The following is a 17,519-nucleotide window of genomic DNA, read 5'->3' on the forward strand; positions in this document are numbered from 1 at the left end:
AGGTAAGGTAACAAGCATGTCCTTAGCTTGAGGAAGCCCCCTTGACTACCTCCCCACTGCAGGTTGTAGTGCACACCACATTGGCACAGCTATGTCAGTACTGGACAGTTGGTTAGGATTGTGCCCAAAGTGACATAAGAAAGGGCAACACTTGCTATCTAGCAAATAGCCTGCTAACCTAAACTTTCAGTTGGAGACTCTCTCTTGACTGACTGGCATTCTTGACTAGTATTCAAGTCTATGAGTGAGATTTTGGCAGAACCAAAAACAAAATCAAATGGACCTTTGAGTCCTTGCTAGGTTGGTCATGAAGACCAAATCTAGGAAACTTGAATGCAGATTTCTGGGCTCCCACCCTATCAGTTAACAAGAGTTCTCAGACAAAAGTGAATGCAAAACTGCCAACTAGATCATACTGCATGTTTGGCAGCACACAAGAGGGGAAGACAGGAAAAGGTTAGTAGGTTTCTAGGCAGAGTTGTTCCAAGGAGAGCAAAGCTGATGAATGCGAGGCACAGAGTCAAGTTACCAGGGAATTTCGGCTAAGAGCCAGGAACAGATGACTGGATGAAAAGTGGGCACTTGAGATACTTGTGAAGGAGGTGGCTTACTGGGGGAAAATGTGTGGTCAGTGCCTGCAATTTACTTCAAGAAAGAGATAAGTGCAAGAAGGGACTTACTTCTCCGTAAACATGCATAGGATTGCCCAGTTAGGTTAGTTGTTAAGGTAGCACTCTGCCTGGTAACATTTGCCCAAGAAGGAAGGCTTTGTTGTCTTCTGGACTCAGCCATACATTGGGGTGAGGCTAGGCACTAACCAATTTAGGCAGCAGAATGCATTTTAGAACCATGAAGAAATACTGGGATTTTTTAAAATCCCCCTTCTCCCCATATCGTTGAGATTTTTACTGTTAACAATTGGACCTTTTTCAGAAGTATAGGTTTTATGACTGTCTAGCCATGTCATCGTATTAAAAAGGGGGCCAGAAGGTAGTGTGTTGGGGATCCTCCACCACTGTCAGTTGGCTCATTCATTATATCCCTCAAACTGAAATAAAAGCAGGAACTTTGGCATGTATTTTCAGGCAAGGGACTGCACTTGATCAGTGAGTTGAATTGAAATCTCTCAGTGACACAGAAATACCTCTGCTCACCTGTAGAACAAAATGGTGTGTAAACGAATCCAGTGGACTCAGCAGTTGAAATGACAGCCAGAATTTTTGAAGTGTTCTCACTAGTTCTTGCAGGCTAATTCACAAAGTACTTTCTTTAGCTGAGAAACAAGGTGATGAGAAGTGGCCTATATTCTAGCCTTGTGTTTTGCCTCAGTTCCCAAGATGGGATTGCCAAATGGGCAATTTACAGGCACTGCAAACACTTGAGTATAAGTTGATCTCACAGATAAGTCAAGGACAGATTTTGAGCAAAATATCATTGAATTTTCTATGACCCTCTAATGTCAGAGGGGGATAAACTTAGGGGGGCACCTTACTGTAATTTTGTCTGATTTTACCCAAGGCCAAATCCTGAAAAATAACCTACTAGTAATTGTTACCCAAGAACTATACAGTCTCCAATTTATTAAAAATACAGTAAAAGATTATAAGATACATTTTTATTCATTAACTTTTTAAATTCTGGTCTTAACAATCAGAATAAGTGCACTGTAAACAACATACCAGTAGAACCATTGATCAAACCTTTCTTTAAGGTTCCTGGGGTGTTAAGCCAGAGGCTCAACATGTAACATACAACTTATAACACATAACTGGGAGTGTGCAATTCAATTCACAGCAGAGAGACAAGCAACTAGAAATGAGTGTGAGCAAGCACAGCTACACATAGTTGCAACCCTATTTACTTAGAGGTTGTTCTGCCAGATTCCCATTCCAAGCCTCACTTAGGGAACTTATGCCCACACTAAGCTAACTAGCTCCCCTTTCGTTCCCCCCAACAATGGCCCCAGTTCTCTACTGCAGTACTGCTAGACTCCACCACCAGGGTAGCTTGCCTTTTTAAACTGCAGGGACTCAGTTCCTAAGGCAGTAGTCCTTCCAGGTATAGCAGCACACCTCAGCTCCCCAGCCTGTTGGAGTAGTCCATGAACCAGACAATCAATTAGCCAGAAGGTCAGTCCACAAGGCAGAGCTGTAAGTCAACAGTCCAATAGGTTCCTTAGCCACAAAGTCAGTCAGAGTATCCAGGCCAAAGTCCAGAGTCAATAAGCCAAGTCACAGTCCAAGGTCAGATTCCAGGTAAGTCAGTCAAATTAGTTAGAGTTGTCAATAGCCAGCCACCTCTTCACTCCTTCCACAAACCCTTCTTGCCTCAGGTGTTCCTTATATCCCTAGGGATCTGATTGCCGCTAGTGGCTGCGGCTGTGCAGCACACCCTTTGCTGAAAGCCCAGGCCTTAACTCTTAAAGGGGCCACTGCAGACACCACTTTCTATCTCCTCGACAGATCTTCCATGATTCCAATACAGAGGTAGACCCATTGCTTTCCATGAGTGTTATTCTTAACTAAATGTGCACTGAACTGTAGCCTAGGGTTTTGTTTCAGATGGAAATGAGGATTACATCCTAGTGTTTAAAAAACCAAACCTCTGTCAAATATTTACAAAATGAGGGTGCAGAAGGGTTGGGTGTGATCCTGCCAAACAGAATGAGGCTTGCTTGATTTAAAAGATTCAAGTGTTGAGCCCTGGCTTACTTTTTTGTTAGATGGAGTGAAAAGTTTCACTTTGGCTGCAGCTTACCCTGGAGCCCATCGCCATGGAGATTGATTGCCCTCTAATTTTCTTTGCATTGTCCTCTTGCTCTCCTCTGGGCCTCTCCTGGCTCCTGTGATGTGCCTGAACAGCTGTGACCCCCCCCCAGTGATCCGCAGATAAGTCGAGGAGATTATTTACACTTGATTTATTGGCAGAAATTTCTTGCCTTTATAGGCGAGTATCTATGGTAATTCTGAAAATATCAACATTTGCTCCTTTCCAAAGGGAGCTCCTGGCTGTGTGTGTGTGATAGGAAAAAAAGGATTTTACCCAGTAATATAAGAATCTTATTGGCTTAGAGATGATACAAAGGACTTGTGTCCTGTCTGGATTACCTGGGAACTCCCTCCCCCCACACTTCTTCCTGTGAATAAGAACAGCAGTGCATCTTCACAAGTTGTTTCACTCTGCTAGCTGCAAGGCAAGAAGAAAGACATTCCTTGGGAGCTGTGACCCATTCGGACCCACCACTGTTGCCACAGGATACACCCTTGTGTGCACCTCCATCAAAGTACTCCCCATCAAAGACACTTGAACTTCTGATTATGTCTGCATAAGGACATACTGTGAAGGACAGCTCATGCCAGCAGTCAGATTTTTTAATCCCTCAGCAGTCAAAGCACAGTGATCTCCAAAGTGCTGTTTCAGAGTTTTCTGAAAAGTGATGTTCCCCTGATGTTAGTGTGCCCTGCTGTCTTGAGAGAAAAACCCTTGCTGCAGGAATGCAAAGTGTAGTGGTCCTTGTGTTCCATTCAGTTTCTCCCCTCCCACACACACACTGGCTTCTCTGTACTGTATCCTGGAGCTAGTGATCTGTCTTTGAAGCATCCTGCCTCTTACTCAGCCCCTCCCCACCTGTGATCTGATCCTGGCATATAGAAAAGGTGAGGGGAGACAAATACTGGGTTCTGAACCTTTAATCTGCAGTTTCCTTTTTTTAGTATTATGTCCAACAGGTGTATACACCAGTACAGAAAACACCTCTGTGACCTAATGGTGCAAAAATGTACCATTCTGTTTCAGGTGTATGGAAACACCTAGAACTTCTTCTGAAGGCATATACCTGTCATTTGAAGTCCCCGACAAGGATTTGAAAAGCAAACAAGAATAATTTTATTTTTTTTTTAGTTTTAGGCCTCAATGGATTAACAAAGCTCACTGAAGCTTGTAGCTATGTGACCTGCTTCGTTGAGGCAGGGGTCCCTGGGTGCAAACTGGTCTTGTGGCCATTTCATAGACACATTTTCAAAATGAGCCAGCTCAGCCTCTAAAACTGGGAGAGGTTTCTGGACAACAGCATTTAGCCTTTTCTGTGTTTCTAGCATGATTTGGTAATGATGAGAATTCCATTGCCAGTGGAGGCACACAACAAAATATTGCTAGCCACTAACAGTAATGTTTCTGTTCAGTGTAACGGCTTGCCTTAACCCCGGCCCACAGGTGGACACATTTGGTCCCTGTTGCGTATATGCAACGTTGGGCAGATATGGCTTAAGCAGACATTTTGTATTTCTGTTTGGGCTTGCAGTGAACAGGAAATATTTCAGGAAGTGGAGAAGAAAAAAAGGACATACCTTCTTTTTTACCCTTTGGAAACTTCCTCTGCTTTATTCATTATAAAGAGTATATGAGTAATTTATCTATTATTATAGAGCAGGAGGTTGGGGAGGGGAAAAGGTGAATCGTAAGGGAAGATTTTTTTTTTAACCCCATGGCACACATCTCCTTCTCTCCCCCATCTTCCAGGATACTTATTGAATCATCATTATAAGCTGTTAGAGATTTGAGAAGGCCGGTCTCCCCCATTTTCTCCCCCCCCTCCACTGTCTCTCGCTACATTCTCGGTCTCAACTTCTCTTAGCATTCCATAGGTTCTAGAAACTTACTGGTCTTTGGTAGGCAGTTCAGAGGGGATATTTATAAAGTGTTGCTTTGTTTCTGGATTGCCCCACTTAGTTTCCAAATTGATATGCATCAGACTACTCGTTTGCTATTAGAAAGAATATATTGCAATATTAGTATATTGCAATATTAGTATATTGCAACAAAACAAACTGTAGATTTTTTTGTTTTAGTTGACATTAGAGCACATATGTATTTGTATTTTTAGTGTTGTTGAAGTCCAAATCTTCTGCTACATTAAGAGCACTGAGGAAGACAGGTGAAATTCTCTCAACAGGGAGAGGAAAAATTATATATCTTGGGTGCTGCCTGTTTCAGAGCTCTTAAAGGGATAGAAGCCCTGTAATTTTAGGAAAGTAGAGATTATCATAAATACATTTTGTCCTATATTACTAATATATCTTACATTTTCCTCACTTTTTGGTATGTGTTTGAAAGCAGCTTAACAGTAAAACAAGGGATGGATTCACGGTCAACACCAAAGTCCCTAGCCTCAAAGATCCAGGCAAAGAATACGATGGATTTACTATTACAATAACAGGGGATAAGTATGTTAATCATTTATTGCATATTATATAACTATTAGAAATGAAAGCTTACCAATCGCTATTTTGATTAACACTTCAGTAAACTGGCACAAAGTTCTTGCAGCCAGTGGCTTCTTTCTCAATTAAAGATACTTTGTAAAGTAGCATTTTCTGTGCTTTAATGGAGTGTTAAATTATCTACAGCTTACATGGTCTATGTAACTATGTTGTTTGAACATTTTCCTATGGTTTACTTGCAGGAGAAAGTCTGTGTGCATTGCTGTAGTTTATCTTATTCTGTATAGGAGGCTTCTTTGGTATGCAGAGAGATAGTTTGAATAGCACAGATTATCTGCCACACCTCTTAAGCATGTTGGTGAGAAAGAGCATTTTGTTAATATAGCAACATGGAAGTAATTTAAGCACATGCATAACAACATTGTAGTCATTTCATATATTATATAACTTGGTTATTTTGTTTGTGTTGTGGAGTATACTAGTTCTTCATTTCTTTTGTGGTCTATAGTGCAGACTCCTGTTCTGTAGAAATGAGTAAAAGCAATACTCAGTGAATTGCGTCCTTGGGTGCTAGTGTTCAGATAAATGCAGTCGGCACCACTCAAAAAGGAAAATACATATGAGTGTCACTTTGAACTTTCTGTGTATTTCCCCTGTTGAGTGGTGCCAACTAAATTTATATGGACATTGTAACACCTGAAGGGGCAATCCAGCAAGCACTGCTTCTGTTTGCTCTTTGTGGTCTATACATAGAGGTATGTTCCCTGGCAGAGGCAGGGCATTTCAAATGTTCTGGGAAAGCCTCTCACACTAACTCAAGGAAGGGTCGACTGTTAACAGCTTCTTCTCTGCGGGGCTAACCGTTTCTCCAGTCTGACTCTACCTTGCAGAGAGATAGGACGTCAGCTGGAAGGGCTCGCAGACTACAGCTAAATAATTTTAAATTGTTAGATTTAGATTTGTAGTTATAATGCATTCATTCCTACGTTCAGCTGACAGTCATTGGAATGAATTTTTTAGGTACTGTTAATTTGTCTCCATTTATATGCTGTATTTCACAAGTATTAAATTTCATATTTAATATATGCATATGCATATTTTTTCAGGATTGGAAACATCCTATTTTCAGTAGAAACACAAACAACTGAAGAAAGAACACAACTGTACCATGCAGAAATAGATGCTTTTTATAAAGATTTAACTACCAAAGGAAAAATACTTGTTTTATCTGCAGAACTTGGGGTAAGGCCTTAACATTCCTTAATTATTTTTAATGGCGAAGATCCAAAGAACTACTGTAGATACTCGCCTATAGTACGTGAAATTTTTGCCAAGTAATCAAGCTCGAATTATCACTTTGCCTTATCTCCGGGTCGCTCAGAGGGCAAAGCCTTTCAACTCTGATAAGTTTTGTTTCTCAAGGGTAGACAGGCACTAAGTTTTTCTAAGCAGCTGCTTAGAAGCAATTTGTTAACCTTTTATTCTCCTTCCTTCTGCTGCAGCCTGGTACTCCTTTGCAAATGCTTGCAAAGCAGGTCTTTTTTTTCAACACCAGGATGGGAATCCTCCTTTCCATTTGAAGCAGGCTGCAATTCAGTGCACCCTTGCTTAAGAATAACGCCCATGGAAAGCAGTGGGTCTACTTCTGAGTAAAAAGGGTTGCAAATATATGCAGCTGCATCTCTCTGCTGTGAACTGAATTGCACACTCCCAGTTATGTGTTATGGGTTGTATGTTGTACATAGAGCTTCTGGCTTAACACACCAGACACCTTAAAGGTGTCTTTTTGATTCATGGTTTTTCTGCAGTGGTTCCCAACCCTTTTCACTTGCATATGCCTTGGCAGCCCATTTCCATAAATAGTACCCTTCATATTAGCAAAATGTTTGTAATTAATAATACAAGCCCTCATCTCCTCTATATGAAAGCCCAGACTTCATGTATTTATTACAGTGTTTTCTCTTTTTATCTGTTTGAAGAACAGAAGACTCTGCCTTTGCACTGTTTTGCACCAGAGGGTTGCATGTGCAACCTCCCCAGCCCTCAGAACATCCTCTGGAGCTGTTCTCCAGTTGCATTCGAAGGGTTTTTGTGCCCTAATCCGCTGATTTGATCATTTACGGATTTCAGTATGCATGGGGGTTCCAGGAACTTCCATGGATAATGAAGGCCTTATTTACTTAATTTCTACCCTGCTTTATCTTCCCAAAAAGGCATCTAAAGAGTCTATATATGCATAACTGAATGTTTTCATAATAACTAGCAGAATAGCAAACTGGTTTTGAGACTAAGAAGTAAAAGCTAGTATGGTAAAATGATATTTCTCTAATGTGGGGACAAGATTTAACATACACATATATTCAGTTTAGTTCCTTATACTACTCAGTGAAATTTTGAGTAAATGGCCTTGCAAAACTCCAGCTGTTGTATAATCTGTGTCACTCTCATCGAATGTAATTATATTTTGAATAATTTGTTTAACCCTGTCCTACGTATGTGCATGTTTTACAGTTTTCATGCTTAAAGACATGGTTTTATTTCCCTTAGGAGGCAGATGCTGTGTGTAATCTAATCCTGTCTCTTGTGTACTACTTCTATAATTTAATGCCTCTCTCCAGAGGTTCCAGGTTAGTATCTTTTTTATAGATAGTAACTATATCCATGATGACTATGCACATATGTTAAGGGAAGCACAAAACTGAAGCTGTTGTCACTACATTATTTATTTAAAATATTTGTGTACTGCCTTTTGGTTCCATCAAAGGAGACCACCAAGGTGGCTCACTTCAACACAAAAATACATAAATGATCAAAATCAATAAATTAAACCAATTTATTCAAACAAACCACAATTAACAAAGGACATGGTGAGCAAGGCAAAAAGCAATAAACCAATGATACAAACAAATTCAGTGAAAGACAAAACAGTATTTACTGCTTGCTTAAAGAGGGGCAGTGGTGGACTCCCAGAAGAGAGAATTCCCCTCTCAGCCACTGCCACCGAAAATCAAATCATAATCAAATGAAATGTGGCAAATATGCATACTTCACTCATTGAGGAAGTGGTAACATCATTCATTACCCAAAGAAATTCCCAGCTAACTGTAGATTAAAATGTCTGAAATCTCAGGACTGTGAAGTGTCTCCTCAGATGGAGCCAACTATGTAACCTTCCAGTCTAGAGTGTGTCTTCAGCATTGGCACCAGAGTCCATTGATCTCTGAGACATTGCCCAGTTCTGGTCCCCTTTACTTGTGCACATACTCCACCATTTCACCCCATTTGTCTCTTCCTCCAGTTTATCTTTCCTCTCCCTTTCTCATCTCACTTCCAACTCTGGCTGACCTGGGGGCTAGGTGGGTGACTGCCTATCTGTGAGCAAATGGAGGCAGTTTCTCCCACTCCCACCTTCTCATCTTGCATGCTTCCAAGTGACAGGATCATCTCCTGGGAGCTGTTTGCCATTGGGGAGCGATGAGGATGTTTTGGGGGCATTTCCTCCTACCTTCCCTTCCCATGTGCCCAATGCTCATACTCCATATTCATTATTTATTTTCTCTGGGGTGTTATCTCTTTTCTAGTGTAGTGGCTTACTCAATAGTAATGGGAGCATTGATGGCAAGTGGAAAAGAAATATCAGGAAAAATTCCAAAAGGAAAGGTATGTTCTGCATTTCACTTTTGTAACCAAAGTTCTCCTCAAAACAATATGTAGAAATAGTGATGTTGCATTGAGGTTCTGGAAGGAGTTTGGGAGAATCAGTAACTTCTAAAAGGCAGTTGTGTCTTTCTGACAAAAGTGATGAACTATTGAATGAACGAATAAACCTTTATTAGGCATAGATAAAGAAACTGTAAAAGCAAGTGATGAACTATTCCTGTTTCAGTGTAGGAAGCAGGCCTAAGGGAAATGAAGGGTCCACTCCTATCCAACTTTCCAGCGCCAATGCAGCCATTCTGATGAGGTGTGTGCTACATCCTGTGGTGGGGTGTGTGTCATGGACGCCTCCTTAAAGAAAGGGAACAAATGTTCTCTTATCTGAGGGCTGCATTGCGGCTGCATTGATACTGGAAAGTTGGATAGGATTGGGCCCAAAATATCAGTATATAGGTATATAACTGAATGAACTGTATGTCATTCCATAGGAATGTGCCAGCTCTGACCATTATGGTCTGGGCTGTGGGGGCACGTTCCTTCTGTGAATGCTATCTCTGTGAAGAGATGAAGTATGTGAGCTTGTGTTACCACTTTATCCCTCTAAAGCAAGGGTGGGCAAACACCGGCCCAGGAGCCATTGTGGTCCTCGGGGTCCCCCAATCCGGCCCGCAGGAAGCCCCTAGTCTCCAACGAGCTCCTGGCCCGTTGGAGACTGTTGGAACCCAAGCTGGCCTGGGACTTCTGGTTGCAGCTGCCAGACGCGAGCTGTGGGCTGAGTTAGAGCAAGGTGTTTTATAGTCTCCATGTGCTTTCTGCTTTTCCCTGGGCATTATTTTCACACACACATACTGCACTGTGTCTGAATAACTTATGTCTGGCTTGGTCTATATGCTTTCACAAATTTGAAATGTAAATTAATTCTTTTTTCCTGGCCCCTGACAGTGTCAGAGAGATGATGAGGCCCTCCTGCCAAAATGTTTGCCCACCCCTGCTCTAAAGGAGCATGGTAAGCTGTGTTGAGAGATAATGTACCTTCTGTTTATTACCATGAACAGTCTATAAAAACTAGAAAATACCTTGCTCTAACTCGGCCCACAGCTCACATCTGGCAGTTGCAACCGGCAGTCACAGGTCTGCGACAGGCTAGGGGTTCATTTATTACCATAAACAGTCCCAATTTTTGCTGAGTGCTGTGATCAATAAACTCTCCCTTGTGCCTTGCAACAGGGGTCTCATAATTAGTCCTTAGTAGTGGTGATGGTGATCTGTAAATTGAAAATTTTGAAATTATACTAGTAACTCAAGCGCTTCAGCTTCTGCTGTAGCACCTTGTGCAGAGGAAATCAGACAGAAGTGTACTACTCTGCTCAGCGTGCCTTTTGCCCAGCATCACTGCACATTCTGGATGGTGCTGAATATATGCTTATGCTCCCACAGCCCTAAATCTTATTTTAAGACTGATGTGTTACATGTGTTCCAGTTGGTGGATTTTGAAGCCATGACAGCACCTGATTCAGAGGCCTTCAGTAAAACAGCAAAAGACTGGATGAATCTGAAAAGGTATTTAGTAATGTCAACATCAGATGATAATCTATTATGTATTGTAGAACATGTCTTACTTGAATCTGAAATGTTCTCCATACTGTGAAATTTCCAGGTCACTCAAATAGGTTTTTTGCACTATGATTAAAGTGACCATATAGCCTATACATTTAAAAATTACATCATAGGCAGCTATTTCACCCTCTGCACCAGCGGTTGTAAGTCTTTGCAGAGTAAGTCTTTGCGGGGTAAGTCTTTGCAGGGGAGGGGGGAAGGTAGCAACTCGATGCCCAGGATTGTGCTGCTGCCAGGGCCAAAGAAGGGGTTCCTACACTTACCTACAGTCAGCTCCAACCTCTTGGGGGGGGGGGTTCAGGGAGCCTGGGGACCCCTCTGCAAGACTCCCAAGCCTCCAAACGTCTAGAAAAAAAAGCAAAACAAAAAAACGCACTTCCAGTTTTTTGATGAAAACATGGGCTTTTTCATATATTTGGAGGTTTGGGGAACCTGCAGGAAGTTTCCAGGCTCCCCAGACCCCTCCCCCCAAGACTGGAGGTGGCTGTAGGTAAGTGTAGGAACCCTTTTCCCTGGCAGCAGCATGATCCTGGGGATCACATTGCTACCTTCCCTCCTTCCCTACCCCTTAAGGGGCCAGTGTCAAGGCTTCCCGGACTGGCGGGTTGTGACCCACGAGTTTGAGAACACATGCTCTACACTTAGTAGTCTTCAGTCTTGCACACAAGATGTGTTAACATATAAGAATACCTATTCTTTTGTTAAAAGACTCTTCAAACATAGTGTTAATGCTCTGCAATTAGCCCTTGTTAAACAAACAGCCCAACCCTAAACAGTGCACACTGGCTCACTGCTGGCGTGCACTGTCACAAGAATGCTGTAAAGCACATTTGCAAGCCCTTAGCACTGGCCCAGCGCTGGGCTAGCTCCAGTGGAAAGCCAGTGCTCCACCACTCAGCAGTCACCTGAACCACTGGGCAGCAGAGAGGTGGGTGGGAGATTGGGGGGAGGCGGGGAGGAGGCATTCCGGGGCAGAGAGAGGGCAGGAGGTGACGTACCAGGGAGAGGGAGCAGGGTGGGAGGAGGGTGGGACTGGTGGAGCTCAGTTTCACTGGATCCTGAGCTCCGTGTACGGCCCAACACAGAGACTCTTGATTCTGCGGCAGCCCAAGGGCTGCCGCAGAATCAAGTAGCCCCATTGCAGGGCTACTTTCCTTACCTGGGGGAAGGGGGCGAGTGTCCCCTTCTCCCGAGGAGCTGCAGGCAGCTGCCCAGTGCACTTAGAACAGGGATCTCCAAACCTTTTGGCCAGAGGGCCGCATGAAATATCTGGAGCAGTGCTGAGGGCCGGAAAAAAATTTAAATAAAAAATTTAAATAAATAAATTAGAGATGGAACTTAGATGAATGAATAAATGAATGAGTAGGCTCATTCACTCAGCCTCTCCGGCCCTCAGAACACCCTCCAGATGCAATCAGAGCACAGCTCTGATCATGTTCAGTCAAGTTGGCTAGAGGCTTTCAGGGGACAAGAGGCTGTCTGCGGACAGGATAGAGGCTTGCAGTGGGCTGCAACTGGCCCCCGGACCGGGGTTTGGAGACCCCTGACTTAGAATACTGTGGCAGCCATTTTCGGTGCTGTGGCAGCCCCGTGTGCCAGGCAGCTTAGGACTGGGCTGTAAATCTGCTACATCTAATATCACTGGTTCCCTGTATGTGGTTCAGTACTGGATGTTAAGTGAAGCTGTGGACTGACATAGAGGAAGTGTTACATACTCATGCAGAAAGCTGAACATTTGAGTTTGGGCACACCATTAGAGATCTGCATGTGTGGAATTTTACTTGGTAGAAGAAGGAACATGGATAAACCTACATTTGAGTTCCTCTGTGATATGCTAAAATAGAACAATTTGTATAACTAGCTTCCTTGATTGATGTCTATGCTATCTGTGTATATATTATAAGATTATGTTCAAGGGCTTATATAATTGATTATATGTAGTCATAAGGCTAGAAGATGCCATTATTTCATTCTAAAGACAAAACCCTTCTGTAGTTACTTGCACAAAATTCCAATAATGACATCACAGGTAAATATTAGACCCCTAGATTGGCATTCTTGGACTGCTTGACGAAAAAATTCAAAATGTGAAGTTTAATTCAAGCAGATTTCTGACTGCTTTTTCTGTTAATCTTTGCACTTTCCTTTTGCAGCATTTCACCTTCTTACAAGAGTCTTCCATTGGTATCGGAATCCTTTCCAACTTTACGAACCATGATTGAAGTATTGAGTACAGATTCATCCCATTGCCTCAAAAGGCTTTAGTGTCTGTATAACTTATACCAATAAAGAACAATTATCTCTTCGTTTGTTTTTGTTTTTAAAAGGAAATATTGTGAAGAAATGGACACTCATTTATTATTTTTTTCTCTTTACGAAATTGAATATTTGAATCACTTTATTTTAGGGGCTCAATAGAAAATGGAAACCTTTTTAATCATTAAGAAACATTGGAGAGAAACTCGTCATCTTATATGTTTTATGCATAAGTCAATGCCACTACATCTTAATGGCTAATGTGTTTCAGAAATTAACAGATTGATCCTGTTCAGGCTCAGGTGTGCATAAGAAAACAGCCAGTGTAGATGCACAACTTTGCATAGGATAAGGCTATGAATCTGCAATTCTGTTAGTGCAGTCCTATACATGTCTATACTCAGAATTCCCATAGAGTTCAGTGGGACACTCCCAGGTTGTGTATAGGACTATAGCCTTAGGCCCAAATCCTATCCAATTTTCCAGGGCCAATGCAGCTGTACCAATGGGGCATGCGCTGCATCTTGCAGTGGGGGGGGGGGCAGTCGCATAGGTCTCCTCAAGGTATGGGAACATTTGTTCCCTTACCTCAGGACTGCATTGTGGCTGCACCAGAGCTAGAAAGTTGGATAGGATTGGGCCCTTAGTCTCTAACCAGTTCCGGTATCTGATGGTATCATGTGCAGAAATTACTTCTGAAATGACTACAGATATATTGGCTCGCAGTTACAGACAGTTGCATCAACACTTTTGCACAGGTGCAGTATGTCCTAAAGTGATGTTGTGCAGGTGTGACAGTGCTCAGCTGGCAAGCACTGGATTTTTCAAGGCATATACCTTTTGATTTCTGTTCTGATCTCTGGGACATCGTAGGGAACTAAAGCTGCAATCCTATCCACACTTCCCTGGAGTTAAGCCTCATTGACTACAATGGGACTTTTTTTCTGAGTAAACATGCATAGGATTGGGCTCTTAATATATTTGCTTTCAAAGGATGATTTCCTTTGAAAATATTTTAACCAAAAGTCTTAAAAACTAAATATGAAAATGTTGTTTATACACATGGGCAGAATGCACAAATCCTAATAGTTATATTTAGAAATAATTTATTGCATGACTGTTATACTTCTAAGAAACCAGATTTCATAAACAAAAAAATAGTTTTCTTTCAAAGGGCATGGCATTTAAATTAATTCTGAACCAAACAGAGAGCATGTTTCATAAAAAAGTTTGCCCTCCTGGGAAAAACCCACCCTATTTTGGCAGTTTTTCATAGCATATGCAAAGAGTATGAAACTGTTTCCAGGAGGTGCAATGTAAGAGGGATAGCATCCCTGTTGCTGCATTAGCTAGGGTTCTCTGACCTCACTGTGTAATGTGCTTACTGAAGGCAGTATGGGGATGGACATTCAAATATGTGTATTCACCATATGCTCCAACTTGTCACGTATAACTGTGCATGACTCAAGCTGGCTTTGGGGGAAAAGCTTGCTGTGGGCAAGGGCCAGCTCAGTGACAAAGCATATATCTTGGATGCATAAGAACTTAAGACCAGCCCTGCTGGATCAGGCCAATGGCCCATCAAGTCCAGCTTCCTGTATTTCACAGTGGCCCACCAGATGCCTCAGGGAGCACACAAGACAACAAGAGACCTGCATCCTGGCGCCCTCCCTTGCGTCTGGCATTCTGAGGTAGCCTACTTCTACAATCAGAGATTGCACATACCCATCATGGCTTGTAACCTGTAATGAACTTCTCCAGAAATTTATCCAATCTCCTTTTAAAAGGCTTCCAGGCCAGATGCCATCACCACATCCTGTGGCAAGGAGACTAACTACAAAAAGTTCCTGATTCAATCCCTGGCACTTCCACGGCCAGTCAGTGTAAACGATACTGATCTAGATCCAAACATTTTCGCATAAGGGCCGCATCGTATATCTGATATGGTGTGGAGGGCTGGAAAATAAATAATACATACAAGAAGAAACATTGTGCTGAGAGTTTGATTGAATGCAATAAGTAGGTGAGAGTGGAAGGAGTAGGGAAGCAGAGGGTAAAATTGACTTGCATAGGAAGGGGGGAATGGATTTTGAAAAAAGATTGGGGGGAGCAGAGCACAAAATTGATTTGCAGAGGAAGAGGGGTAATGGGTTTGGAAAAAGTATCTACAATGCAAAACTACAACGTACCTGGAGGTAAGGCCACACTGGAGTATTGCATCCAGTTCTGGTCACCACATCTCAAGAAGAACATAGTGGAAATGGAAAAGGTGCAAAAAAAGAGCGACTAAGGATTATTGTGCTGGGGCACCTTCCTTGTGAGGAAAGGCTATGGCCTTTGGGCCTCTTCAGCCTAGAAAAAAGGCGCCTGGGGGGAGACATAGGAAATTATGCAGGGAAGGATAGAGTGAATAGAGCCATGCTGTTTACACTTTCCCATAACACGAGAACCAGGGGACATCCACTAAAATTGAGTGTTAGGAGAGTTAGGACAGACAAAAGAAAATATTTCTTTTCTCAGCGAGTGGTTGGTCTGTGGAACTCCTTGCCACAGGATGTGGTGATGGCATCTGGCCTAGATGCCTTTAAAAGGGATTGGACAAATTTCTGGAGGAAAAAGCCATCATGGGTTACAAGCCATGATGTGTATGTGCAACCTCCTGATTTTAGAAATGGGTTATGTCAGAATGCCAGATGCAAAGGAGAGCACCAGGATGCAGCTCTGTTGTTATCTGGTGTGCTCCCTGGGGCATCTGGCTGTTCTTATGTTCTTAATTCAAATCACAAACATTTTTTGGTCTCGGGCTGCAATCCTGACCTCACTTTCTGAGAGTAAGACTCATTGAACACAAAAGTCTACTTATTTCTGAGTGGACCTAGTTAGGATTGTGCCCTCAGTTTCTGCACCTTATAAGTTTAACATAGACATTAACTTCAATTTATATTTCAGGTTTCCCAGCATCAGTATATATCTCATTCAGGCACTAGAAGTACTTAATATAATGCAATGGAATGGAATCATTTCTTTCCATTACACTGCATTACATTCAGCACTTAGTTGCTGAATGCGGTATATACCCATGCTGGGAAACTCAGAGGTGCATCTTTTCGCTCCAAGAGCTATTTTTTAGCTCCAAGTTGCTGCGAAACTCATGGGCCAGATGTGGCTCGTGGGTTGAGGTTTGGAGACCCCTGATCTAGATGGACCAAAGGGTCTGATTGAGTAAAAGGAAACTCAGAATAAGGCAGCCTCCTATGTTCCTATGAAATAATACTGCTAACGCCATATGGCGAAGGAGGAAGAATTAGACCCTATTGTCAGGGCAATGAAGTTGCATTTCTCCTCATTAAGGAATACTGCAGGAGGACTCTGAAATCTGGCTAAGTGGTGATGCTAATATAACACTAGTTATTTTGGTTGAATGGGAAGGTTCAAGTATGGTGATGGAAGGTTTTCTGCAACAGCTACTAACTTCTGCATAGTTTTGTTCTCATTTTTCATCTTTGCTGTTAAAAATGACTGATATTTAGAATTTACAGTAGACTAGCATGGTCTTCTGGCAAAGTTACAAGTTTGTGATGTTGAGTGTTAGTGGGTTTGATCTATCTATCCATCCATCCGCACACATACATGATTTTAATTGCTGGTTTCTCCCAATTTTTAAAATGTTTTTGGTATGGAAAATGTGACTGGTCTATAAGAACCAGTCACCACTTTTAGAGTAATGGGTAGGGGAATATTTATAGTTTGTTTCAATCTTTAAACTAAATAACCTGAATCAACCATTACTCCCAGCGTCTGGGTTGGGAGGAAGGAAGGAAATAGAGAATATTTTCACACTTAACTATTTTACCAGCACTTTTGCATCAACTGATACGATTCATTATCTGTGATAACTACTTTTAATTCTAGAACTATCCCCATTGTCTGGAGACCACTGGTTCTTCAGAGTTGCTTGGCATCTCTGGTACTTGTTTCAACTTGGAGTTAACACTATTCTACTACTAAGGAAGCAGCGATAGAGAAACCTCCCTGGGTAATTCAAAGAATTAAGCGCTGGTGTAACATATCGAGAGTTTTGAGAAAGCTGATTTGTATTCCACAATGTGACTTTAAAATCTGTCTTTGTTTTTAGCTTTCGTGTCAGATTTCTTTTACATGTTACAGAGAAAGAAGCTATTTGCACAGCTGTGGTGAAGACGTGCAAAGTCAAGTTCAAAGGAAGATCACTTGTGTTGCTAATGACTTGCCTTTTAGCACCCTCACATTATTTCCAGTGGGTGCAAAAAGCTTATCATCACAGACACTTGAAATTGGCGTTCGCGTCTACCTAACTATAGTTGTCCCAGGGGCCCATCTCCCTACAAGGCCCAGTCTGTTCTATTGCACTCAGTTTCCATGGGGAAGGAAGGCAGAAGGGAAGATCTGAGAGTGTTCCGTTTTTATTCAAGCATTAATTCTTAGCTTCGTATCTCTTCCTCCTGAATAGGTTTCTAAACTGCAAAAATATTTGTGCTATTGTTCATTTGTGTTCTACTCATCTTCTAAGAACTGGTATAATTAGATTGTGTTCCAGTACGTGTCTGATGCATGCCCCAGAATAGCAGTACTGTACTTTTACAATTGTATGACATGAAGATTTCCCTTCGGAGAGAGCCAATCAAACTGGTATAACAAGCCCAACTGGGGATATTTTGAGGACTGAGGTGGAGAAACCTAATTAACTGATGAGGAGCATTCAGTTGCCTCTCCCATATTAACTGAGTTGTC

General features: G+C 42.1%; 1 protein-coding gene across 2 annotated transcripts in view; it reads left to right on the forward strand.

Moving 5' to 3' along the window:
- Window positions 1-12,798, forward strand: part of TTC13 (tetratricopeptide repeat domain 13) — a 46,163-nt gene extending 33,365 nt beyond the window's left edge. The window contains exons 18-23 of one of the 2 annotated variants that reach the window (XM_066611406.1): window positions 5,113-5,222; window positions 6,326-6,461; window positions 7,767-7,846; window positions 8,801-8,879; window positions 10,357-10,436; window positions 12,647-12,798. In XM_066611406.1, coding sequence (XP_066467503.1) covers window positions 5,113-5,222; window positions 6,326-6,461; window positions 7,767-7,846; window positions 8,801-8,879; window positions 10,357-10,436; window positions 12,647-12,758 — 597 coding nt within the window. In that variant the 3' untranslated portion in view covers window positions 12,759-12,798. The remainder of the gene's footprint in view (window positions 1-5,112; window positions 5,223-6,325; window positions 6,462-7,766; window positions 7,847-8,800; window positions 8,880-10,356; window positions 10,437-12,646) is intronic. The other variant, XM_066611407.1, reaches the window with a different exon arrangement.
- Window positions 12,799-17,519: the final 4,721 nt, after the last annotated feature.

This window comes from Tiliqua scincoides, chromosome 1, assembly GCF_035046505.1.
Source record: "Tiliqua scincoides isolate rTilSci1 chromosome 1, rTilSci1.hap2, whole genome shotgun sequence".
NCBI lineage: Eukaryota > Metazoa > Chordata > Lepidosauria > Squamata > Scincidae > Tiliqua > Tiliqua scincoides.